At 46.0% G+C, this 26348-nt stretch overlaps 1 protein-coding gene across 1 annotated transcript in view; it reads right to left on the bottom strand.

Annotated features, from left to right (window-relative positions):
• The window catches only part of CDC45 (cell division cycle 45), a 33581-nt gene that overhangs the window by 6820 nt on the left and 413 nt on the right, over nt 1-26348 (bottom strand). The window contains exons 2-15 of the mRNA XM_040465133.1: nt 26206-26265; nt 25347-25439; nt 23767-23904; nt 22658-22804; nt 16642-16697; nt 14993-15041; nt 12927-12988; nt 11146-11196; nt 9671-9790; nt 7943-8074; nt 7574-7672; nt 6821-6982; nt 1451-1589; nt 1284-1367 (exon numbers count right to left, since the gene is read on the bottom strand). Coding sequence (XP_040321067.1) covers nt 1284-1367; nt 1451-1589; nt 6821-6982; nt 7574-7672; nt 7943-8074; nt 9671-9790; nt 11146-11196; nt 12927-12988; nt 14993-15041; nt 16642-16697; nt 22658-22804; nt 23767-23904; nt 25347-25439; nt 26206-26265 — 1392 coding nt within the window. The remainder of the gene's footprint in view (nt 1-1283; nt 1368-1450; nt 1590-6820; nt 6983-7573; nt 7673-7942; nt 8075-9670; nt 9791-11145; nt 11197-12926; nt 12989-14992; nt 15042-16641; nt 16698-22657; nt 22805-23766; nt 23905-25346; nt 25440-26205; nt 26266-26348) is intronic.

Genomic DNA, 26348 nt, shown 5'->3' with positions numbered 1-26348 from the left:
TCTGACACCATACATAATCTTTTGTCATCTGTCCCCTTGCCAGCATGCATCCGCCTTCAACATGGAGACTCATGTGTTTCCTTCACTGCTGTACCCATTGCACCCATACCCTATAAAAGAGGTGACCAACTATCCTGATTTGTCCAGGACTGAAGGGTATCCAAGGGTCATTGGTCACCCTATGATATCAGAGCCTGGCTGGTGGTGACTGCTTAAGGAATATTTGATAAATGATGGGTCCTGTGAAGCGGATATTCATTCATCCTTTTTACAGATGAGGAAACTGAGGCCAGAGATCAAATAATTGACCTCACATCACACAACTGGTAAACAAGGAGGCTGAGATTTAAAAGAAGCCTAGACAGGGGCGTCAGCGTGGCTCAGTTGGTTAAGTGTCCAACTTCGGCTCAGGTCATGATCTCGTCGTACATAAGTCTGAGCCCCATGTCAGGCTCTGTATGGACAACTCAGAGCCTGGAGACTGCTTCAGATTCTGTGTCTCCCTCTCCCTCTCTCTCTGCCCTGCCCCCACTCACACTCTGTCTCTCTCAAAAATAAATAAACACTAAAAAAATAATAATAAAAGAAGCTTAGACAACTTTAGAGCTCGTGTTTTGTCCCTAGTCCAACTTTTGTCATTATTTGACTGTCTTCACATAATAGTCAGATAATCATTTTATAGGTCAGTTCAGTGGTATGAGATAATGTCAACATCCTATTAAACATTTTGTTTAGAGTAGCCCCCAGTGTAAACTGTCATACAGGAAGCAGAGTAAGACTTTGATTGTTGACATGTGTGGGATCATCCCTTTTGTGATCATACCCAGGGGGTGTGTTAGCCTGATGTTAGCTGGGTAGGGGTGGGTGTCCCAGGCCAAGGCAAAGAAGGCTGTTAGGCCATACAAAAGATGGAACCACACATGGAAAAGGGAAAGCCAGCCCAGAAAACAAAGTTTTGCTAGGAAGCAAGTCTGTGCTACAACCAACTTCATCTCTCCCTGATCTGCCACAGCTGAACATAAGCCGTAGCCTCACATTCTCCATGAGGTCCCTTCCTACTTGTCCAAGAGACCAGGATGGCCAAGTAACAAAATCAGAGCTTCTAGGAACTAGAAGATTCCGAAGGGTCAGCTGAGGAAAACACAGCTCAGAAAAAGTGAGCGTTTTCCTCAGACCCCACAGCTGGTGCACGGCCACCAGTACCTCAAGGCCAGCCTCTAACGCCTAGTCCAAGCTCTGCTCTGGGCATCTACCTTCTGGCACCCACCCACCCAGTTCCTCACCGAACACACAAAGGACTTCAGCAGGTGTCTGCTGAGCAGGCTCAGGGATGCTGGCTTGGAAAATAGCACAATGTCCGGAGTGCCCTGCAGGGGAAGGACACAGAGACAGTCAGACGGGGCTGCTGGCAGGCGTGGCCTGGTGCTCAGCTGTCCACAGGAAGCCTGACCTCCATGAGGGAGCAGTAGAGGAAGGGCCCCTGGGAGATGACAAGGTTGGTGCAGAGGCAGCTGGCGATGGTCTGCTGCGTGGCTCGCAGCTGCTTCTTGGCGAGTTCCAGGCCATGGTAGAGTTTGTCCAGGTTACTCCTGTAACACGGCAGACACACAGCTTCAGCATAGAGTCACAAACAGAGCACTTGGCTCCTGGGAGGGTATATGGGGATGAGAGTTTCTTTCTTTCCCTCCTGAGTTCCCTTTCATATGAAAGGAAGGAATAAAACATACATAAACCCAGTGACAAACATGAGATGTGGGAGGGGCATCAGAAGACAGGAAACTGAAAGCCAACAGAGGGAAGACACTGTCCAGCAGGACCTGGAAGGTGTCCAGAGGGCTCTGACAGAGGGGCCAGGGCAAGGTCCAAGAGGAGGATCAGGGACACCTCACCTGACGGATGGATTATTACCCTTCCCCCCACGAAAGGAGGGTTCTCCTCTAAATACATTAAAATGAACTCTGTGGAGAAGTGCACCAAGAAGTTAAAGGTCTCAAAGTGTCATATTGGCTCTCGACCTGCCAAGATGAAGCAATGCCTTCTAGCCTGTATGCTATACCCAAAGACCCAGTGCCTCACCAGGTTTCCACAGCTCCCCCTCTTGATCATGAGGACCACCAGGTATTTGAGAAATGCCTATGCCCAGAAAAAGTGACCCTAGATGAAACAGAGATAATTTGGAGAACAAAAGAAAACTTGAAATGAATTCTAATTAAAATCTTCAAAGGAATTTGGGCAACTAAGATATTTGTAAACCAGTAACAGGATACCATGAAAAAGGAACAATCAGAAACTCAAAGTGTTTGTGGAGAGTAAAGTGATTGCAAAAAAATAAAAAATTCACTCAAAGGATAAAGTCAAGAAGCTTCCTTAACACCAAGAATAAGACAAACATGGAAAACATAAGGCAAAAATCAGACAGAGCATTATTCCAGGAAAGAAAGAATAAAAAAAACACATATGTATGTTTGAGAGGAGTAATAAATAGTACAAAAGAATTCCCAAGCTGAAAAATCTGGGGCTTTGGATCAAAAGGGCTTGCCTGAGAACCCAGTACAATCTATGAGGCAAGATCTACCCAAGACACATCACTATGAAATCACAAAACACTAAAAATAAAAGAAAAAATCCTGCAAGCTTTTTTAGGTGGGGTATGAGGCATTGATAAAGAAACAAGAACTAAGATAGCTCAAACCTCAATTAGCACCACTGGCTGCTAGAAGACAGGGGAGCAATAAAATCCACATTTAACAGGAAATTACCTTCAACCTTGAATTGTATACAAGCTATACCAGGGACCAGGTAAGGGTAGAATAAAGATATTGTCAGATGTGCAAGAACTCAGAACATTTACCTCATATGTGCTCTTTCTTTAAAGAAAGAGAAGTATGCTCTAAAAAAATGAAAGGCTGAAAAAACCAAATACAAGGACCCTAAGAAACACTGGCTCCAACCCAGGGCAGAGTCAGTGCCTGGGATTGGCACAGTCAGTGCCAAACATCAGTGGTGGCAGCGAACAGCAGGCCTAGAGAGCTGCAGGTCCAGGCTGGTGTCAGAAGGCAGAACCCCAGGCTCTCCTAGACAAAAGGGACTCAAGGAATAGCTCCTGGAAGTAGAGCTGGGGAAAAAACTGGATATTATAAAGAAGGAAATTAAGAGTTCCAGGAAAAACAAAGAGCAGCATCAGAAAGTAACATAATCACTGCACACGAGTGATTCTGGAACACTGATTTTCATCTTTTAGAATCAAATCTATAGTCAAGGATGAGATGACTTGCATTCTATTCTCTAACCAAGTGTTATTAACCCTAAAAATATAAAAGCATAGATTTCACAAAGTAGAAGGTATAGGGAAGAGAAAAGTAAGAATGCTAATATCTTTTTCTTACAAAGTAGGGAGAAAAGAGACAATGGTGATAGAACAAGATGCAAGTATGTTACAGTTACAAAGGAGCTAAAAACAGTGGCACAGTAAGGGAAAGGAGCACAAAAGAGGAATAAATATTCTGTCATAGCAGGAAGTCAGTAAACAATGTCTAAAACTGCTCCATCAACTCTGGGATGAGGGCATCAACAGTTGATACTATAGTTTTGGGATTTCCTTATATTTCTAGATAAAAATAGAGCAACCACATTGTAAAACCAAAAATCTAGGACTCTCATGACAGAATAAGGGAACACTGTAGACCCCAAAATATAAGCAGGGGGAATAGACCACCAACTGGCCATAAGACTGGTGTATCTTTGGGAGTTAGTGTGGGAGGGAGCAGAGAAGCAGCAAGAGCTAAGAATGTTTAAAAACACCAGGCAACTGGGGCACAGTGGTTCAAAGTGAGAGTTTTACCCTGTCCAATAGCAGGTGAGTGCAGGAGCTGTGATAAAGTGCAAGGGGACATGGTAAAGACTAGGGGGCCGTAGCAGTCTAGCTCTGACCAGCCAGAGCTCCTTTCCACTCTGGGTCCCTCACTGAGGAGAAACTGCCAAGATGGAATCAAAATTAAGTAAGACAGAGACAATATGAAAAAGGAAAAAGAAGGTACAGATAAAAATGTACCTGGGATTGTAGTGGAGGTTCTAGCAGTTGGAAAGGAAGAAGTAAAACCATCTCTATTTGCAGATAACATAATCTTGTATACAGGAAATCCTAAGAAATAACTAAAACCTATTACAACTAAAAACAAACAAACAAAAAAACTATTAGAGCTAATATATAAGTTCAATACTGTTGCAAGACACAAGATAAATATACAAAAAGCAACTGTATTTCTATGCAATAGCAATCAGTAAACAAAAATAAAATTAAGAAAACAAGTCCATTTACCATAGTGTCAAAAAGAATAAAATATTTAAGAATAAATTTAACAGGGGCAACCTGGGTGGCTCAGTCGGTTAAGCATCCAACGCTTGATCTCAGCTCAGGTGATGATCTCAAGGTTCGTGAGATCGAGCCCCAAGTTAGGCTCTGTGCTGATGGTGTGGAGCCTGCTTGGGATTCTCTCTCTCCCTCTCTCTTGTCCCTCCCCTGCTTGTGAATGTGCTCTCAAAATAAATAAACATTTTAAAAAAAGAATAAATTTAACAAAAGAAGTACAAAAAGAATTTATTCTCTGAAAAATACAAAACGTTCTTGAAAAAAATTAAAGAGGATCTGAGTTAATGGGAAAACATCCCATGTTCATGGACTGGAAGACTTCCTATTGTTGAGACAACAATACTCCCCAAATTTATCTATAGGTTCAAAGCAATATGACTTCTTTGCAGTATCTGACAAGCTGATCCTAAAACTCATATGGAACTTCAAGGAACACAGAATAACCAAAACTAGCTATAAAGCTACAGTAATCAAAACTGTGTGGTATTGCCACAAGGACAGATACACCAATTGATGGGACAGAACTGAGAGTCTAGAAATAAATTCTCATATTCACAGTTCACTGATATTCAACATGGGTGCCAAAATGATTCAGTGGGGGGAAAGAAGTCTTTTCAACAAATGGTATTAGAACAATTTGGATGTACACATACAAAAGGATTAAGTTGAACCTGTTCCTTGCACCAGACACAAAAATTAACCTCAAATGAATCATACACCTAATGTAAAGGCAAAAACTATAAAACTCTGAAGTGGTTTCTTAGATATGACATCAAAAACATAAGAAACAAAAGAAAAAGGATAACCTGGATATGACTGAAATTAAAACCTTGTGCTTCAAAGAACTGTATCAAGAAAGTGAAAAGATAACCCACAGGATGGGGGAAAATATTTGCAAATCATGTATTTGGTAAGGGATTTATATTTAGAATATAGGAAACAATTCTTACAGCTCCATAATAAAGACAATTTAAAAATGGACAAAGGACTTGAATAGACAGCTCTCCAAATGAGATCTACAAATAGCCAATAAGCACTGAAAAGCTGCTCAACATCATTAGCCATGAGAGAAATGCAAATCAAAACCACAATGAGATCCCACTTCATGTCACTTCACACTAGGATGGCCATCGTGGGTGTGGAGAAATTCAAACTCATACACTACTGATGGAATGTAAAATGATGTAATCACTTTGGAAAACAGTCTACCCATTATTCAAAAGATAAAACAGACTTACCATACGACCCAGAAATCCCATCCTCAGGCATATACGCAAGAGCAATGAAAACACGTCCACACAACTTATATATGCGTATTTATGGCAGCATTATTCATAACAGTCAAAAGGTAGAAACTACCACTGATCAATGGATGAATAAAATGTGGTATATCCATACCACAGGGTCTTATTTGCAAGAAAAAGGAAGGAAATTTCTTCATGTTGCAACATGGATGAACCTTGAGAACACTAGTCTAAGTGAAAGGAGTCAGTCATAAAAGGACATGTATTGTTCAATCCCGTTTATACGAAGTGTCCAAAATAGCAAATCTATGAAGACAGAAAGTAGATTAGTGGTTGCCTAGGGCTCAGAGAGATGGGAGATTTGGGAGGTGATGGTTAAGGGGAATGGGGGGCTTCTTTCTGATGCAACGAATATGTTCTAAAATTAGGTAGTGGTGATATTTGCACAACCTTGTAAATATACTAAAAGCCACTGAATTGTACACTTTAAATGGGTGGATTATATGGTGTACAAATTATAACTCAATAAAGCTGTTTAAAAAAAGTATGTCAGGGAATAGGGCAGGAAACCCCAGAAAGCAGACCCCTACATTCTTTAACACTGCACAGCAACAGAAGTGGCAGTTCTCTGAAGTTAGAAAGCTGTCTGAATCATGCCTCCTCTGAAAGTCAGGGAAGCTAAATTTACACACAAAAAATGAGAAACAGACAAGGAGCAAGGTCAAACCCTCTCAAAGTTACTATCAGAAAAAAGGGAATAGGGAGAATAGCATACCTATATCGATAATAAAAGTACTCTAGAAAGATGTGCCCCCAGAAGGTCAACACTGTAATGTCCTATTTCAAAGCAAGCTCAGACACATTAAAAACAAAATATAAAATGAGACATCTCAGGAAATGAAATAAAAAAATTAGAAATAAGAGGCAAATAATTGATAAATGAAGATTAAACTAGAAAAAAACTCACAAGAATGAATAAACACCACAAATAATGACTGAAGAGGTCAAGGAGGTAAGAAACGATGATTAAAAATCAAAAAGAAAGGAGAAGGAAAGGGTTTGAGAGGAAGATGGACAGGAAATGTGTCACATGCTCCCCTGGTGGACTGCGATTACTTTCTGCAGGACACAGTCACCCCCATGCCCCTGGGGTCCCTGTGACTTGCCTCCTTGAAGAGTATTAGGATGAGGGATAGTGGCCCACTACCTGGAGAGACTGTCCAAAGCCTGGATGAAGTTATCTGTCCCTGAGCCGTCCTTCTCGGGACTCTCCATCAGTGACATGGTGGCAAAGACCACGTCACTGGCCAGGAACTTATGCTTGAACCCGAAGTGAATGCTGAAAGTCTGCACGCGCATGTCCTTCATCCTGCAATGGGAGCAAGCAACATGGCTGATATCCCTGTGTGCATGTGGGAGTGCTCTCAAGTTGTGGGTGCTCTCACTGCCAGGCCAGGCCAGCAGATGTACGGCTGTCTCTCCCTGGCCCCTGCTAATGCACAAGGCAAGACCACTGTGGTCCAAGAATGGAGGGGGGGAGAAGACCTGACATAATAGCCCTGTAACCTGGGGCACTGAGTGCCTTGTCCAAAGCTGTCCTATTGGTTGGGGGAAAGAGCAGAGATGTGTGTGCAGCCCCTCCCATGTCCCAGGATGCTAGAAGCAGCCACAGGACCCTCTAGGCAGAGCGCGCCTGAACCTGGCCTCAGGGGGCCCTTTCCACAGCTATTTCCTGTGTCCAGTCAGGGATAGACCAGGTTGACCTAGAGGTCTACACCTCAGCCCCAGGATGTAAGGACCCGGACTTCTCTAGACCTGGACCTACTTTTAAACCAAAGAGAACTCAAAACTTTGGGAAAGATTAGACAGGTCATATTTGCTTGTGTATTCTTGTTTTTGCATTATTTTAGGTTAAAGCTGAAGCCTGAACAAAGCTTAATGCCGAAAAACATGTGTTTACCCAAATTTATTTGCAGACTCTTCGATCATCTCCCGCAAATTCTCCTTCAAGGAGACGTCCATGGACTGGAACTTCTGCTTCACCTGTTTCAAGGGGAGGCTAGAAAGATGACAAGCACCAGTCACATGAGTAACCTGGCTTCAGATGGAGGTCACCAAGCACCAGTGGGACTGAGAGCACCCTACAAGGAGTCCCAGTGCTCATGAGAGGGGTCTTCATATGTAGGCCTTTGGGCAATATTCTGGGGTCTCCGAGTGAGACACTTCAGGTAGAAACAGGCAGCCTCTGAATGTTGGTCACAACCAAGGGGAGGGACCTTTCCCCTGGTGGGAGGAGTGGGGGTGCCTCTGGGCCAAGGCGGTCACTCACCCCACGTCTGCAAGGAACTCCTGGAGACGCTTCTGCCCATGCACAGACCAGAGCTTGAACCTGGCTGCAGTGTAGCATGTGTTGCATAGGCTGTCATGGAGGGACCAGTGCTGGTAGAGTGCCAGGCGGAGGCTGGGCCCAGTCAAGGAGGCAGTGGCTGGGCAGTGACCCGTGGCTTGGGCAGTGCACGGCCCTACCCATCCCCAGAGAGCCTGCCTGCACAACCAGTTACACCTCCTTAGCTTCATTTGATCCGTATGGAGAGCTTATAAGGGGGTGTCTGAACACCATTATCACTGTTGGACAGACGGGGAAACTGAGGAACAGGGGTTCTGAGAGTCTAGGTACTGTGGTGACAGAGACAGTCCTCATGGCTACACAGGGCAGTCCATGCTGTCATCACATCTGCTCCCTGCATGCTACACCTAGCTTGGCCCTCTCCCACACCCGCCTCTCTGCTGGACACCCCCTGAACAAAACCCCCTCTTCTTAAACACAGTTTACTGCCAGTGGGGCTGTGAGCATGGCTGTGTGTGAGGGTGATCCTGTCCCCACCCCATTGTGTGCCCCTTCTTCCCCGTCCCAAGGGTCTAAGCAGGATGTCAGGCTGGTTCTGCCTGCCTCCCAGTGTCATGCTGGTGCCCTGACACCATTTCTGCCAACACATCTCCCCTTGAGGCTTGGCTCTGACCACATGGTGGGCTCTGTCCTCAGTGCTGCCCAGCCTGATGGCTGGGACCTGATCCCTGGACATCCTGTGTCAGGCCCTGGTGGGCTCTCCAATCCTGGGAGCTCAGATGCCTCACATTTAACACCTCTTCCTAGACATGACCTTCTACTCACCTATCCAAATCCACGTTTATTGGTCCCCATCCATCCCAGCAGGCATAGGACAGCATCATTCCTGCCATCACTACCTACCACTGAAGCAGCAGGCCCCAGCCCTGCCTTATACCTATGGTTGCCAGTCTGTCTCCCTGCAACCAGCAGTCCAGGGACCTTTTAAGCATAAAGAATTGAACTCAACAACCTCCTCAACCTCCCACTGCCCTGGGCTCTCTGACCTTCAGACTCCACTCACCTCTCCAGTCCCTTCCTCAGGGCCTTTGCACAGCCACGGTCTTGGCCCAGGCTGTCCTCCCTCCCACCCCGTGTGTCTGAGTCTCAGCCTGGGATGTGGCCCCCCCCAAAGGCCTTTCCTGAGTATTGCCACCCAACAACCCCCTGGTTACTCCATCAATGCCCCACCTTCTTATGGAACATTTGTGCTCTGTAATCACATGCTGGCTTACTGCTTCCTGACGGGCTTGGCAAGAGTCTGCGCTCATCATTAAACTGCCCGCACTGCACAGATAGGCCCTGCAACACACCAGGCCTACAATGAGCCGTAAATAAATAGATGATGCTTCTGAACACAGCACTGGCATTTAGCAGCCAAAGCCATACAGAAGAGCCAGGACAGAGTCTGCTCCCCAGTACCTGGTGCTTTGCCCAGCCTGGAGAGCACACCAGGGCCCCTTTCTCAAAGCCTCTTGTTTCATCCACTGCCTGCCTGGGTACACAGTAGACACAGCAGTACAATCCAGGCCTGCGACTTCACAGCCACAACCACACCACCCCCAGGGGGATGTGGGCTGGGCTTGCAGAGGTGATAAAGTGGTGTATGGTTGAGCAAAACTGAGGGCAGGGGTACTGCCTGTGCTTGGCCGGCCTGAACAACAAGGATACTCGTACTCGAAGGAAATCCGTGTACAGTCCACAGAGAGGGAGTTCTCCTCATCCTCATTCCGGTGGTTGTGCCGAGACACATGGCGCTGCAGGATGCCAATGTCCGTTACGTACTTCATCCTGGAATGAAAGCACTGCCAGCCGCCTGGGTGGATGCCTTCCTCCCTCACGTGCAGCCAGGCCACGTGGCTTCCCTCCTTCCCTCGGGGGACCCCCCTCACAGGCTAAGGGGCTAGCCCACCATACAGGCTGTTCCTGTCAGGATGAGGAAGGTCCACCATCTCTGCAAAGCCAAATGTGGCTGTGGCACCAGGGCCTTGGCAGCTAGGTTCTAAGCCCTTCCTCCACGACGAGGATCCAGGCCCAAGGGGGCATGTGAGTAGACAGAGCTGGGAGGGGTGGGTTTTGGCCGCAGCCCCTGCCCCCTTGCACTCTCCTCTGGGTGGCAGCTGTCCTGCCCTTACTTATTTGAGGCTTCCTGAGGGCAGGCACTGCAGGAGGCCAGAGCCCTGTCCAGCAGTCACAGTCAAGTGGACGGACTACATAGTGACAGTAGTCCACAGCAAAGGGTGTGGATCCTCTCAAGCACAGCAGGAGAGGGCAGACCCCAGTCCAGGTCCACCTGCAGATGGCCACTGAGGAGAACAGTGACAGTGGAGCCTCATGTGAGGGGCTGCCATAGGCCAGGGACAGTGCCTGGCGCTGCACACAACGCATGCCATCTTTAAGAGAGAAGGGGGAAGAAGACCCAGCAAGGTATCCATGCCTGTGAGACTCAGAACCCTCCTGGTCCCTAGGCTACACTATATGACTCAGGTGGGCAGAGTGAGGTGGAGAGGCAGGGAATGGGGGTGCTGGGGCCTCTGTAAACTGCACAAGGAGTGTTCTTGGACAGGGTTAGGGTAGGGGTCCCTGTCAATTCTCTTAGAGTCCTCACCTGATGGCCACCAGAATGCGGATGAGAGGGGGTGCCGGCACCCCATGCTTCCCAGGTATCTCTATTATGGGGCAGCCCTTCAGCTCTCCATCAGGAGTGATGGGGAGCACTAAAGCCCGCTCACCAAGGGGCAAAAGAGAATTCGGCTCCATGCCAGCCCTCCTGGCAGTCCTTGCCAGCCTTCCCCTTGCCTTTGAGATCACATCCACCCTCCCTGGTAGGACTCCTGGGGTCCTCACCTCCTCCTCCTAGAGCCCCCATGTCTACCATGCAAGGACCACATGGAGAGCCAGGATACTGAGCTCCCTCCTCTCACCTCTGGCTCCACCTGCTGGGCTCCCCGAGGGTGGATGAAGCATACACACAAGGCCTAGTTCTAAGCCCTTCCTCGGTGACAAGGATCCAAGCCTAAGGCCAGCCCCCTCCTTATCAGGGCTCTGCCACCCATCTTCCCACTGCAAAACTGGGCTGCAGCCAGGCCATGCACATGGCCACAGCACAGGCCAACCTCTGACAGCCGGAGTGAGTGCATCCTTACTGGGTGATCTTGTCTTGCACCCACTGGTCCGTTAGTCCAACAATGGCCCACCTGGAAGAGAAGAGTGCAACAAAGCTCACAGGAGCATGGCCTGGCCCAGGCCCACCGCCCGACAGTCTCTCCTCTGCAGGGTAGAAGGTTATGGAGCCAACTCAGGGCTCGCAGCATAGCAGCACAGCAGTGGGAGCTTTTGGTGCACAGGAGGGAGCGCTCCCAGGGCAAGGATGGCAGGCCTGATGTGGTCTCTGGGAGCTGGCTGACCCTAACACTCTCCACCCTCATCTTTCTGGAGCAGAGCTGCAGCAGACTCGGTGCTCAGTTGCTGGTGGGTCCTGGTGTGTCACTCCACCCCCAAGCCCCTCATGTCACCTGCCCCTCTGCAATATGGCTTGCAGCACAACAGACCTTCATCAAGTCCATGTCTGTTGTCCTGGTATGAAATGGCAGGACATAGAGTCACAGAATTTAGGCCTCATAAGAGCCTTCCAAGGTCCTGTCTCTAAGCTCATCTTTTGTGGATGAGATGATGGAGGCCCAAGCTGGCCTGACCTCCCCAAGGACCATGGCCAGCCCATGGCAGAAGGAACCAGGACCTCAGGTATTACCCTCTGTCAGTCCCCAGGCAGTGTCCTTCAATAACCCCCTCTGGGACCAGAGCCAAGAATAGTCAAAGATGCTTGGAGAAGTGAGATGGAGAGGCCCTGGAAGGTTCATGTGGGGGCAGGGCATTCGAGCACGCCACCATATCTGTCAGTGCAGTGAGTCCCTTCTCAGAAGGTCTTCTTCAAAACATGCCACCATGGGGCGTCTTCCCAAGCCTACCCTTTCCTCCTTCCAACCTTCCCATGCATATATTTTGTATCAGATTATTTTGTATTTGTTCTTGTGCTATATCTGGAGTTTTCTGGAGGCATTTCAAGGGGGCATATTCTGACATCAATGCTAAACTGGAGGTACTTGTTGTGAGTGGGCCGTCAAGGGTGCCCCCAAGCACACAGCAGGGGGTGCAGGTGAGGCTAAGAGAGCTGAACCTGAGGATGGCAGGTAGGCATCTGCTCAGGGTGATGACAGAGCACCCTGGGGCCTGGGTGTAACCAGGGCTTTGGTCCTGCCCCAGCCCCCGGCTGTCATAAAACCCTGATTCAGCAAAGACCATTACAATCCCCACCATGGGCTCAGGCCTGGAAAGAATATCCCCTCCTCATCTCGTAGAGGAGAAAATCAGAACTAGAGCAGAGGACCGAGGGGGTAGAGCAGGCCGGACCTGTATTTTTTTCCCTCAGACTCTGGGTTTAGTTTTTAAACCAACCTGTGTACAGCACCCCAATGTGCTGGGTGCTCCTGCTTGCAGCCAGTGCAGCAAACTCAGAGGTGGGCTAAGGGTTATTCCTGTACCAGATTTCACAGCATGCCAGGGAAGCAAAGCTGCCTGACAAAGGCTGCCATAGTCAAATCTCCCACTCCTACTGTCACCTGAATTTATGAGGCAGCAAGGCTGAGTGGTAGGGTGGGAAGGTTAGAGTTGCACTCGGGCCCCACCCCCTGACCCTCTGCACCCAACAATGCTCCCTACATTTCCCCTAGGAGTTTGTATGCAGACAAAAGCCTCAAAGGAAGACAACCAGGGCTATGCCTATTCCCAGAAAGGGGTTGTGTCCAATGTTCCTGGTGGGGACCACACAGTGATGTCTTCTTCCAGACCCTGTTCTCACTGTGGAAGGACAAGGCTACTTGGAGAAGAAAGCCCCACACAGCACTGGTCTTGACTGGGGCCTACATACCACAGCATGTCGTTCAAGTCCTTTGACATCATCCACGCCAGGTCAAACATCACCATGGCTGACTGAAAGAAAGAAAGAAGCCTGAGGTCCAAGGCAGCTGTGCTCCTAGGCAGGGTGTGCACCAGGGCTGGGTTGTCCAGGATCCCAGCCAAGCCCCTGCAGATTGAAGGTTTTCCCAACTAGGGAAGGAAGCATTGGTGGATTCCAGGCCAAACCAAGGGAGGAAGACAGAGGACCTCAAGTCATCTGCATGGTCTCCTCTGTTAACTAGTCATTTCTATGTACATACTTCATCGTGCAAGGGAGAACACCTGAGTACAGCACTGTGCTAGTGCCTCTACACATCTCACTGGGTCCCTCAGTGATACCTGGGGAGGCAATGAAGCCAGGAGGTTAGGGACCTTTGTCCACACGCTCCTCCTGGCTGGCTGGCAGGCTTACACACACTCTCAGGAAGGCTGGATGAAGCAGGGCCTTGGTTCTCATCACCTGGTCGTTAAAGAGGAAGGGTGCTTCAGGACCTCTGTGAGGAAGATCTTTCTAACAGGGCTGTCTGCAGACAGAAGCAACTAACTCCCTGTGAGCATAGTCTGGGTTTTGGTAGGAGACAACAAGGGGTATCATTGTCTGACCAGAAGATTCTAAAGTCCCATTGGCTGTGCGATGCTGGGCTGCCCACCAGAGAGGATTTCCAAGGGAATGATTCACAAATCTGGAGGGAGCTGGGCGTCTGCTGCCCCACCCACCTCCCACTGCTTGGAATTTTCCATGTGCTGGGGCAGAGCAGAGAGGGAAAAAGATGATCTTTCAAAGGACAATGAGATCTTGATACTAAAAGGGATACTGGAAATATGGCACTCAGAGTTCAAGGCCCCAGGGCCAAATGCTAACACCGAACACATATTTTACTGGAAACTAATTTTCTTTTTTTTTTTTTTTTTCAACGTTTATTTATTTTTGGGACAGAGAGAGACAGAGCATGAACAGGGGAGGGTCAGAGAGAGAGGGAGACACAGAATCGGAAACAGGCTCCAGGCTCTGAGCCATCAGCCCAGAGCCCGACGCGGGGCTCGAACTCACGGACCGCGAGATCGTGACCTGGCTGAAGTCGGACGCTTAACCGACTGCGCCACCCAGGCGCCCCAGGAAACTAATTTTCTAGGGATCCTTACAGCCTTGAGCTCTGCTCAACAGTACCAGAGTCAGGGACACCTGGGTGGCACAGTTGGTTAAGCGTCCGACTCTTGATCTCGGCTCAGGTCAAAATCTCACAGTTCATGAGTTCAAGCCCCGCATCAAGGTCTGCACTGATGACGCAGAGTCTGCTGAGGATTCTCTCTCCTTCTCTCTGCCCCTCCCCTGCTTGTACATGCTTTCTCTCAAAATAAGTAAACAAACTTAAAAAAAAATTTTTTTTTAATTAAACAAAACAAAGCAAAAAAATTCCTGCCACAGTCAACACAGTAGGTTTTCCATGTGAAATTCTGTTCCATAACACATGCAGTGATGGGCCTCGGTAATTATAAACAGACTTGTTCTGTATTTTTTATGGTGAACAAAAATAATAGCTGTTGTCCTTTGGGCACCTATTGGGTGTGCAGGATCATCCTAACAACTGCCTCTGAAATGAGGGCTGTTCTCTTCCTTTTATGGAGGAGCAAAAGTTTAAGTCTCAGAGAGGCTGCCCCACATGCCCTAGGTCACACAGCAGAAGTTGTGAGGCTCAGATTCAAATCAGGCTTTTATGGTTCTAAAAATTTTTTTTTTTTAACGTTTATTTTTGAGACAGAGAGAGAGCATGAACGGGGGAGGGGCAGAGAGCGAGTGAGACACAGAATCTGAAACAGGCTCCAGGCTCTGAGCTGTCAGCAGAGAGCCCAACGCGGGGCTCAAACTCATGGACCGTGAGATCATGATCTGGACCGAAGTTGGACATCTAACCACCTGAGCTACTCAGGCACCCCAGGCTTTTGTGGTTCTAAAACATATGCTCATTTCTCCTCATGTTTTAGGTCACTGACCCTTGAGTCAGAATTTTATGGTGAAGTACACCTATTCGTACATACCGACGTCCCATGATATTCATACTGTTCATAGTCAAAGAGGATGTCTCTTCTGTAATGACATAAAATGCAGTTCTTCAACAGGAAGCAGTACAAGGAAGACAAACATTTGGAAAATGCTAAAACTTGACAGTAATCAAAGAAACACATTAAGTCACAGTACTCTTTGTATTCGCTTATGGACTGTTTCAGAGTGCACATGTGCAATGCAGGAAAGGGAGCAATATTGACATAAAAGTCTTGTGGCAATGAAAGAAGTAAAATGGCATAGAATAATCTTAGAATCCCACTTTTATCCTAAGACAACAATTCAAAGGAACAAGCAAGACAACACTATGTGCACAAACACAATTGTTCATTGCAGCCTTATCTGTCATGCAAAATACCAGAAGTAACCTCCAGTTTGAAAAGGAGATTGGCCATATAAGTATAATGCAAGTCATAAAAGTGTTGGAACTATCAAAAATGGTTAGATTAAGTAAAAACAATGCAAAATTAGGTGTGTGTTATGATCACATAAAAAATACATAAGTATGGATACCCCAGGAAGATTGATTCAAAGCCAGAATCTCTTCCAATCATTGAATAGGGATTATATTCACTTTCCTTTTCATTGCACTTCCCGAAATATATTTTCATTGTCCTTTCATGAGGGAGTAGCCAAGTACAACGCCCTCAGTTGGAACAGCAGAGACTTTCAGGGACTGGATCAAGTAACGAATACTCAACTCAACGGCACTGTGGCACGGTCACCTCAAGCTACAATAATCTTTCCATTTTTTTATTTTAGAGTGCTTCAATTTTTTTAAATATTTATTTACTTTTAAGAGAGAGAGAATCAGCGCATGAGTGGAGGAAGGGCAGAGACAGAGGCACAGAATTCAAAGCAGGTTCCAGACTCTGAGCTGTCAGCACAGAGCCTAAAGTGGGGCTCGAACAAATGAACAGTGAGATCGTGACCTGAGCTGAAGTCAGATGCTTACCGACTGAGCCACCCAGGTGCCCCTGGAGCACTTCAATTTTTTAATTTGCAATATGAAGAGGAATTATAGATAATTCAGTTTTCTTCTCATTCACATTTTCTATGAAAACTTTTATACAATTAGCATCTATCTCATTTAGGAAGAACTTACAAATAAAACTATATCTGGAAAAACAACAAAAATAAAAGACAAGGGGCTGTTATGCCTAACAGAGAGCAGAAGACCTCTGGGCCCAGTCCTGCCACTTGTAAGACCACAGCATGATACAGAGGGGATCCAGAGCTCTTCTCCGATACAGGGAACACATGCTCACTCCTGGAGCCACCAGCCCAGAGACTCTACACTAACTGAACTGGGGGTGCCTGGGTGGCTCATTTGGTTAAGCATTCAACTCTTGATTTTGGCTCAGGTCATAATCTCACGATTCATGAGATTGAGCCCTGCGCCAGGCTCTGCAATGACAGCGCAGAGCCTGCTTGGAATTCTCCCTCTCTCTGCCCCTCCCCTGGTCGCATACACTCTCAATCTCTTTCTCTCTCTCTAAATGTATTGTCCTCAAATGCAAAAAAAAAAAAAAAAAGAAAGTATCCAGTCGCCATGGAAAACATAGGTATCCCAGAGGGATTGCAGACTCCATGGCACAGGGTGCTGCTTAAAGTACACACTCACCTCCGAGCCTCCCACTCTCTTCGCTGCCTCCTCTTCATGGTTTGTGCCACTATCTCCTGATGTAGGGACAAAGAGAACAAAAGGTTGAGCAAATAGGGGAGGCTGGGTGGCTCAGTTGGTTAAGCATCTGACTCTAGCTCAGGTCATGTTCTTAGAACTTGTGAGTTCGAGCTCCACATCAGGCTCTGTAGTCAGAGCCTGGAGACTGCTTCAGATTCTGTGTCCCCCTCTCTCGGCCCCTCCCCTGCTCATGTGCTATCTCTCTCTCCTTCAAAATAAGCATTAAAAAAAAAGTTGAGCAAATAAGCCAGGAATGTACCCCTGTAGCCCGAGAAGGTTCTGATCAGGCAGAAGCCACTGGGCATGGACCCCTGAGGGAAAACATGGGTCATTCATTCCCATGTCCTGAGCTCAGCCCGGTCCTAGAGAAGAGAAGAACTGAAGTGGGGGATGATTGAGACCTCTCTAGCCCACTGGCACTACAGACACCATATGGTGGACAGAAGCAGATGCTTCCCCAGTGCCTGCTCAGGCTACACTCTGTCCATGTGCTCCGTCTGTCCACTCCAGCCTTCCATCATCCCCATCACTGTGTGATCCAGAAGTGCATAGCTACTCCATACTGGCTTCCCCGCCAGATCACTAAGCACTAATGTTACCAATATCCTTCCACGTACCAGCCACTGGGTTTTTTGTTTTGTTTTGTTTTGTTTTGTTTTGTTTTGCTTATAGATCCTAGACTTGGAGCTGAAGAAGCCAGCAACCTGGAAACCCTAACAGGCACAGAGAAAAAAAATCCTCAACAAAAGCCAAAGGATCCTGAAGAGCAGCCTTGAAAGACAAAAAACTTTTAGACAATAATTGGTCTAACCCAGCCACCACGACCAAAAACTGTGGCCCCACCCCTATCCACTTGGCAAAGACGAAGTAGAAGCCTAGACTCCCACCCTGGTGAATACCTCCCACCTGTAACACTTCCACCTTTCACTTGTAACATCTCCCAACATGCTCACTGGGGTGGTATCAGAGGAGGCCAAGTAGTGAGCCTAGACCTTTCTTGCCCAGTGATAACAAGGAGCCACTCCTCTTAGTGGTTAATGGAGGTTAAGTGGAGAATCTTTACTTCTATCTCCACCTGGCTATAAAGAGACATGCTGCCCACCTGCTCCTTTGCCAGAATGATGTCAGAGAAAGCAGGTAACACAGAAGGCTTAATTAAGATCCAGAGTCTCAAAACATAATATAAAAATGTCCAGGTTTCATTTGAAAAGCACTCATCACACCAAGAGCCAGGAAAATCTCAAACTGAACACCAAAACAGGAAATCCATAAATGTTAATGCAAAGATGACAAAGATGTGAGAATTATCTGACAAAAATTTTTAAAGTAGCCATCACAAAAATGCTTCAATGATTAAAAACACAGTTGAAACAAAAGAAAAAAAATAGGAAGCTTTAGTAAATAAGTAGAAAAATGAAGAAGAACCAAAATGAAATTTAAAACTGAAAATTACAATAACTGAAATAGAAACTCAGTAGAGGGGCTCAAGAGCAAAACGGAGGAACAGAGGAAAGAATCAGCAGATACGATGATAGAAAATATCCAGTCTGATTAATAGAGGGGTAAATGGACTGGAAAAACAAACAAACAAACAAACAAACAAACAAACAAACAAACAGTAACATGTGAACCTACAACAAAAGACCTAACTTTCCTGTCATTGGTGCCCTGGAAGGAGAGGAAAAAAAAAAGGGTGAAAACACCCTGGAATAAATAATGCCTGAAAACAAAGAAATATAGCTCAAAATCTGGCAAGAGATATAAACCTACAGATTCAAGAAGCTGACTGAATCCCAATAGGTTAAACCCAAAGAAATCCACACCAAGACACATCGTAATTAAACTTCTGAATATTAGAGCCCCCATTTTTTTTTTTTTAAATCTCAAAAAAAGCAAGAGAAAAATGACATCTTATGTATAGGATAAAACAGTATGAATGCCAGCAGATTTCTCACTAGAAACCACAGGGGCCAGAAGTAGCATAACATTTTCAAGCACTGACCAAAAACAGCTGTTAACCCCAAATCCCATACCCTGTGAAAATATCTTTCAGGAATGAAGGGAAAAGTCAAGAAATTCTCAGGAAAAGGAATACTAAGAGAATTTACTGCCAGCAGAGTGCCTCTAAAAAAAGTTAAAGGACTTTCTGTAAATAGAAAATGACAAAAGAAAAAACCTTGGAACATCAGGATGGAAGGAAGAACGGGTAAATACAATAGGCTTTCCTTATCCTCTTGAGTTTTAGAATAGAATCATGTTTGATTGTTGAAGCAAAATTTATACCATTGTATGAGGTGGATCTAAATGTACACAGAGAATATAAATAAGAAACTCAAATAAACAGAGAAGAGTAAGGGAAGTAAAGGAAGGTAACGTTTCCATATTTATAGCCTGTTGTCTCTAAATCTCTTTGAGTGTACACTCTTATTAATAAAAATATTTCTGGGGCGCCTGGGTGGCTCAGTCGGTTGAGCGCCGACTTTGGCTCAGGTCACGATCTCGCGGTCCGTGAGTTCGAGCCCCGCATCGGGCCCCTGTGCTGACAGCTCAGAGCCCAGAGCCTGTTTCAGATTCTGTGTCTCCCTCTCGCTGACCCTACCTCGTTCATGCTCTGTCTCACTCTGTCTCAAAAATAAATAAATAAACGTTAAAAAAAAAAAATTAAAAAAAAAATATTTCTGAGAATATATCTTGAATCCACGTATATTTACAAATCATGAAGATTTAATTACCGTTGAGGTAGTCTCAGAGGGCTAACTTACCAAAATCAAATATGTAGCCCTAAACTTGGATTACTGAAAACACAAGGATAGAGGAGCAAGTAAAAGTATTCCACAAACAAGTGATAAATACTAGACAACTGGATTGGCCTCCAATGTCATTCAAAACAAAACAGAAAAAAAAAAAAAAGAAAAAAACAAAAAGAGTGGGGTCCCAGTCTAGGTGAAAAGACAATTAAGAGGGGTGTCTGGCTGGCTCAGTCAGAGAAGCGTGTGACTCTTGATCTCAGGGTCATAAGTTCCAGCCCCATGTTGGGTGTAGATATCACTTTATTAAAAAAAAAAAAAAAGAGAGAGAAATAGCTAAACGCAAATGTGCCAGCCCTGGTTGGATGACACTTCAGAAACAAAAGCAGCTGCAAAATCTATTATGGGGAACAAGTGAAATTTGAATATGGGTTGAATATTAGAGGACACCGTTAATTGCTTACATACAATAATGGTATTGCATTTACAGAGGAGAATGATCTTAGAAGATGCGTTTTTTTGTTTTTGTTTTTTAACATTTATTTATTTTTGAGAGACAGAGCATGAGCAGGGGAGGGGCAGGGAGAGAGAGGGAGACACAGAATCCGAAGCAGGCTCCAAGCTGTCAGCACAGAGCCAGATGCGGGGCTCGAACTAACAAACCGCGAGTTCATGACCTGAGCGGAAGTCAGACGCTTAACCGACTGAGCCACCCAGGTGCCCTGAAGATGCGTTTTAAAGTCTATTTATTTAGGGGCATCTGGGTGGCTCAGTCAGTTAAACATCCAACTCTTGATTTCAGCTAAGGTCATGATCTCACAGTTTGTGGGATCGAGCCCCTCATTGGGTTCTTTGCTGACAGTGTGCAGCCTGCTTTGGATTCTCTTTCTCCCTCTTTTTCTGCCCCTCCCCTGCTCGCATACATGCATGCTCGCGCTCTCTCTCTCTCTCTCAAAATAAATAAATAAACACTTTAAAAAGTAGATAAAGCTTATTTATTTTGAGAGAGAGAATGCATGTGCCTGGGGGCGGTGGGGGACAGAGAGAGAAGGAAAGAGACAGAATTCCAAGCAGACTCCACACTGTCAGCACAGAGCCCAATGAGGGCTTGAACCAACAACCTGCAAGATCATGACTTGAGCTGAAATCAAAAGTCAGATGTTTAAATGACCAAGCAACTTAGGTCCCCCTGCAACTTATTCTCAAATGATTAAGCAAAAGAAAAAAATATACATATATATATATAAAAGAAGGCAAATGTGGCAAAATGTGACAAATGTGCAAAATTGCTGAATCTATATGAAAGGTATACGGGCATTCATTATACCATCCTTTCAACTGTTGTATACATCAAAAATTTTTTTAAAATAAAAAATCAGTGGGAAATTATGCATGTTACACATGCATAATTATGCATGTGAATATCATAGAAAGCATTCACAAACTCAGATTCTAAATAGATGCATTAAACATGTCAATGGAGGCTCTGACATGTTCTGACATCTCATCAAGACCAACGACATTCTCTTTACTGACAAACCCTCCTGTCAGTTCTAGCCTGCCTGTTCTTCCCTCAGAGCCCTCGTGTCTGGGGACACTGCACTTGATGTACCTTCTAGGGATATTCTTGGTTCTTTCCTTCCTCATTCAGGTCAAGTGTCCATAGCCACCTTCATAAAAGCAGCCCATTCCCTGTCCAGCCCCTTACCTTGCTTTATTTTTCCTGATATGACACAGCTCTCCACCTGAAACCATCCTTGACCTGTGCTCATTCCTGATGCCTCCCCCACTGGAAAAGAAGCTTTGTGAAGACAGGAATTTGTTCTCTCCCAGAGACACCAGGGCCTTACTGACACCTGGCACAGAGTAGGTGCTGAAATATATTAGTCAGGATGGAGAATTCTAAGACTCTTATCTGCAGAACGTGAATGTTTCCAAAGAAAATCCCCCAGATACTGATATTTGGAGCCTGATGAAAAGCGGTTCGTTAATAGTTAAAAGAATGCTACAACAAAAAGGAGCTTTAGATAACAAAAAAAGAGCTGTTAGAAATCAAAGATTAGAAGATAAAGACCAGATGTTGGCCAGAGAGTGGAACAGATGAAGAGCTAGACAAGATGAAAGAGAATCTAAGAATGTATCTGAGGTCTCTGATCAGACTACCCAAAACTCTAGAGAAAGGATGGCTCAAAGGCAGGGAAGGTAAGGAGAAAACACTCCCAGGACACACCACTCAGATGGACAGAGTGTACTGAATGTCCCCAAAATGGCTCAAAAGAGCTCTGCTAAAGCACCTTATTGGGAAATGTCAGGCCAAGGATGAAACATTCCAGAGGCAAATTTCAGCATGGACACCCAGGACTGGGAATCAGAGGGCATCAGCTTCTTCCACAACACTGAACACTAGAATAAAACATGGCCCTATTAGAGGAACAACCACCTCCCACCTTTAATTTTCCATGTAGCAGAAGCCACCAGTGTTGGGCAGGCCACTTCTGTTGGCCAGGCCCCAGATCGGGTAAGCATCTCAGACCCAAGACTCACGAGGCTCAAACAACTCTAATCTTTGCACACAAGATGCTTCCCCTGGAATCACCACTGGAGACTGAGCCTGGCTGAGGGCCATAGATCCATGTCGTTCCTTCATGATGACTGCAGAGAATCCGGAGGGGAGTGGGGAAGGGAGAGGATGTTTATGCTATTTATCGTTTCTCTGTATTGCTGCCTTTTTTTTTAATGTTTATTTACTTTGTGAGAGAGAGAGAGAGAGAGAGAGCATGAGCGAGCATATGAGCAGGGGAAGGGTAGAGAGAGGGAGAGAGAATCCCAAGCAGGCTCTGTACTGTCAGTGCAGAGCCCAACATGGGGCTTGAACCCACAAACTGCAACCCCACGACCTGAGCTGAAATCAAGAGTTGGATGTTTAACTGACTGAGCCACCCAGGTGCCACTTTCTGTATTGCTCAGCAAAGAGCTGAGCTATCCTAAGTTTCATTTCATCTGATGAAATTCTACTGTACAGACAAGGATGCCAAAGCTCAGAGAAGTTCGGTAGCCCGCCTGAAGCCATGCAGCCAGGGGATAGCAGAGTCCAGGGTCAATACCGGTGCCTGCTGAATCCCAGCCACCCCTGGATCCCGAAGGCTCCAGCCTGAGCTCTGACCTCTGGGAATGACGTTACTCAAGATTGTGGTAAGGCCAAAACCCACCTCTTCTAACCGTGTGCGCTTCACAGAAGGCTCTGACCCATTGTCACTTTCATTTCCTGAATGCTCTTCACCTTCTTCTTCATCCCTGAAGATATCATCATAGGCAGGAACTTCGAGATCATCATCTTGTTTAATGAGTAGTTTGATCTAAGATTAAAATAAAAAGCCATCAAGGCTCTCTTCTCTCATTGACAGAAAACTCTCCATTACATGTTTTCTCTTACAGAATCTTATTTCCCAATGAGCTGACTCATTAAGGTTTCTGTACAAAGAGCCACTTGAGAATTTCAGACTTCTCAAACATTTTCTTGCTTTCATTTCCTCTCAGAGGCATTGGAGTTGCACCACGCGATATGCAAAAATTCCAAAAATTAAAAAACTATCCAGTCATGTAAGTCTGGGGAAAAGACTCCCTCTCATGCCACACTCCAAGCAAACAAAATGAACACCCCACAACTTGGACTCTGAGAGAAGACAGGGAGGTGTGCAACCCCTAAGGGAGTAAAACTGCTGTCTCTAAAAGCAGTTCCAGGCTGACTTCACTTAGAGTGGTCCCTCACATGAGAACATCAGGGCCACCACTTTGATAACATGGGTGGGATCAACTCAGAGAATGGTTAGGTGGCTGTCCTGTGCCAGGCTCCATGTTTGCTGCTGGGGGTTCAAAGAGGAAGCACAGCATGGCCATGTTAGGCTAACAGTGGTCTCTTACACTATTGTCTTGTTGGTCCTCACACTACCCTTTGGATGGGCAGGGCAGGCCCTAGCCCCACTTGTAGGGCTAACGCCTCTAGATCCCCTAGTATTCAATGACACCAGGCTGGGCCTCAGCTCGCAGGGCAGGCTCAGTGCAGGGTTCTGGTCCCTACACTTTCTAGGTTAAGTGAATTCCAAAATGCATTCTGAGCGCCTCCAAGACTTACTTAGGTGCTATGTTTCTCACCACAGATAAGCAAGACCAGATTCTTGCCCTCAGGCTGGTCTAACTCTTGTAGGAGAGGTGGATACATGCCTTGCTTAGAACATCAGGTGCAATGTTGCCCATGGCATAAAAGGTACAGACAAAGGATAGAACTTGGGGAAGACATGGGCCCCAAAGGCCTAGTTACCTGGGTGTCATTATAGACATTCACGACATTAACTGGCCTGTGGGTGTCACACACAAAAAATATGGCATCTTCATCAGGCTGAAGGATATCCAATAGGTCTACATTAGCTCCACAGTTTATGAGAATAAAATAATGGAACTGAAAAAAAGAGAGAGACATTGGGAAGTAAGTGCCTTGAGTAGATCCTTTACCTTCAGCATATTAGGTCTCTGAGTCCTTCTGCTGAGACATATCAAGCCCCTGACACCAGTGAGGCCCTGATGGCAAGGGGCTTTACACAGCTGGCCTGTGTGAAGTGCTTTAATATACTACATATGCCATTTCATTTCCATGATGACACCTTGAGATAGGCCCCATGGGCAGCCCTGTGGCTGTCTCTGCTTCACCAAGGAGCACATGGAGGTTCAGCATGACTCAGTCTCATGCACAGGGTCAAGAAGTTGATGAGGAGCAGAACAAGACTTCAAATGCATAAATGGGCCTCTGCAGGGGTACCTGGGTGGCTCAGTCAGTTAAGCATTTGACTTCTATGTCTCTCTCTCTGCCCCTCCCCGACTCACGCTTTCTCTCTCTCTCAAAAATAGACATTAAAAAATAATAATAATATGGGGCGTCTAGGTGACTTCGGCTCAGGTCATGATCTCACTGTTGGTGAGTTTGAGCCCCGTGTCAGGCTCTGTGCTGACAGCTCAGAGCCTGGAGCCTACTTCGGATTCTGTGTCTCCCTCTCTCTGCCCTCCCCTGCTCATGCTCTGTCTCTCTGAAAAATAAATAAGCATTAAAAAAAATTTTTTAATAAGTAAATAAACGGGCCTTTGAAGATCTCAGTCACTCTACTGTGCTGCCTCTCTGTACTGACAGTGTCGTACAGGTTTAAATTTGTAACAAGTCTCGGGCACCCCATGCTTAATAAGCATCTAAATATCATTTTAAGTCTTACTATATCCTATCTCTATAAAGAACCTTTTGCTTATAAATATCAGGTTGGTACAGGTAGCTCCTTCCGTGATGACAGGAGCTCCAGGCAAGGATTATCTCTGGACAGTCCTAAATGTTGCCACAGACTCCAGAGACCCTCTTCCCTACTCCAGTCCCATCCAGTGGGATCTAAAATGTCCCATCTCTCAGCATAACCCCATGCAGAGGTGGTAAGAGTCCTGGCCTCTACTGTTTAAATTGCAAAGGGAGAAGATATGTTCCTGGATTACCAGTTGGAACTGGGATACTTTCTCTTGGAAAGATAATGTAAAATAGCCACCTTATCTAACATAATTTTAACTAGGCCATATCAAAATCAAACTGCTAAACTCTAAGCACCTTACAATGAAATGTCTGCAACACAAATTCAAAGTTAGACGGTGTCCACATTCACTATCTTTTTTGGTTATCAATTCTGTCTCTACAACTTGAGAGTAAGTCACTCTGCATATATCTCATTTTTTCCTTCCATATTGCCTAATGTAGTTGATACTTAAACATACAAGCAACCTATTGAGGACCTAGAAAGCATGCTAGTGTTAAATTGCAACTGAATAAAAAAAAAAAAAAAGACTAATGACTCTAAAATGCTTCTATCATACCTGTTCTTTATGCTCAAGAAATGCAGTTTCAAGTTCTTGCCACCCAGAAACCGGAACCAGCGTATACTGCACGTGATCACACTGGAACAGAGCCTGAGAGAGATCATTTCCAAAAGTTATCATATTTAGGACGTCTGCAATTTACTTTGAAATGCACTTAAAAAAAAATAAGGTTGAGAAACGAATGACCTGTGATAAGTTTAGTAAAATGTTAATGGAAGAAACTAGGTGATAGAAATATGAGTGTTGACTATATCATTCTGTGAACTTTAATGAATTTTTGAAAATCACCAAAGGAAAACATCGAGGGTGGGGGAGGCTTATTTTATTTCTAGGTCTTCGGGGAAGTAGTTCCTGACCCAACAGCCTGATCAAAGGTCATGTAAAAATTGCACCATATTCAAAACCGAACCAATGATCTTCCCTAATAGAGAAAAGAATCCTGTATTTCCTATATTGCTTATGACACCACTGTGCCCTCAGTTGTCACAGACTCCTCTGAAACCCCACATTTGAGAAGCCACTCCAGGTCTAACGGTCTCTCCAACGCAACCATTTTTCAGCCAGGTTATTGCAAAAATACTAACTGCCTTTTGCCGCATCCTTCTCTAACCCACCCAATACTCTTGCCAGAGAGGCGACCTCTAAAAGTCCCTCTCCCCAGATTTCAGTTGCTCCAGCACCCTACCCTAGCCTGCACTCTCTCCTGGCGGGTGGGGAGAAGAGCGGTTCCCTATGCGCTCCTCACCTCCTGCGCCGACTCCCAGCCGATCCTGCACTCCTAAACTCTTCCCGGGGCCCCGCCTGCTCCCCCACCCTTTGGCCCTGGCCCTTCCCTCCCCAAATACGCAAGGCTCACCTGAAGAATCTTGCAAGCGCACAGAGCGTCCACGTCCGAGGCCACAAAGAGAAGGACCCTCTGTCAGGAAAAGAGAGGGCCAGTTGAACGCAGAGAACAGAACTCGGGCCCCTCGTGCCCTCCCAGGGCCGCTCCCCCGGATC

This window comes from Herpailurus yagouaroundi, unplaced genomic scaffold (assembly GCF_014898765.1).
Source record: "Herpailurus yagouaroundi ecotype Mexico unplaced genomic scaffold, PumYag 545, whole genome shotgun sequence".
NCBI lineage: Eukaryota > Metazoa > Chordata > Mammalia > Carnivora > Felidae > Herpailurus > Herpailurus yagouaroundi.
The sequence above is the reverse complement of the archived record's forward strand: the minus strand, read 5'-3'. Positions and strand labels throughout refer to the sequence as shown.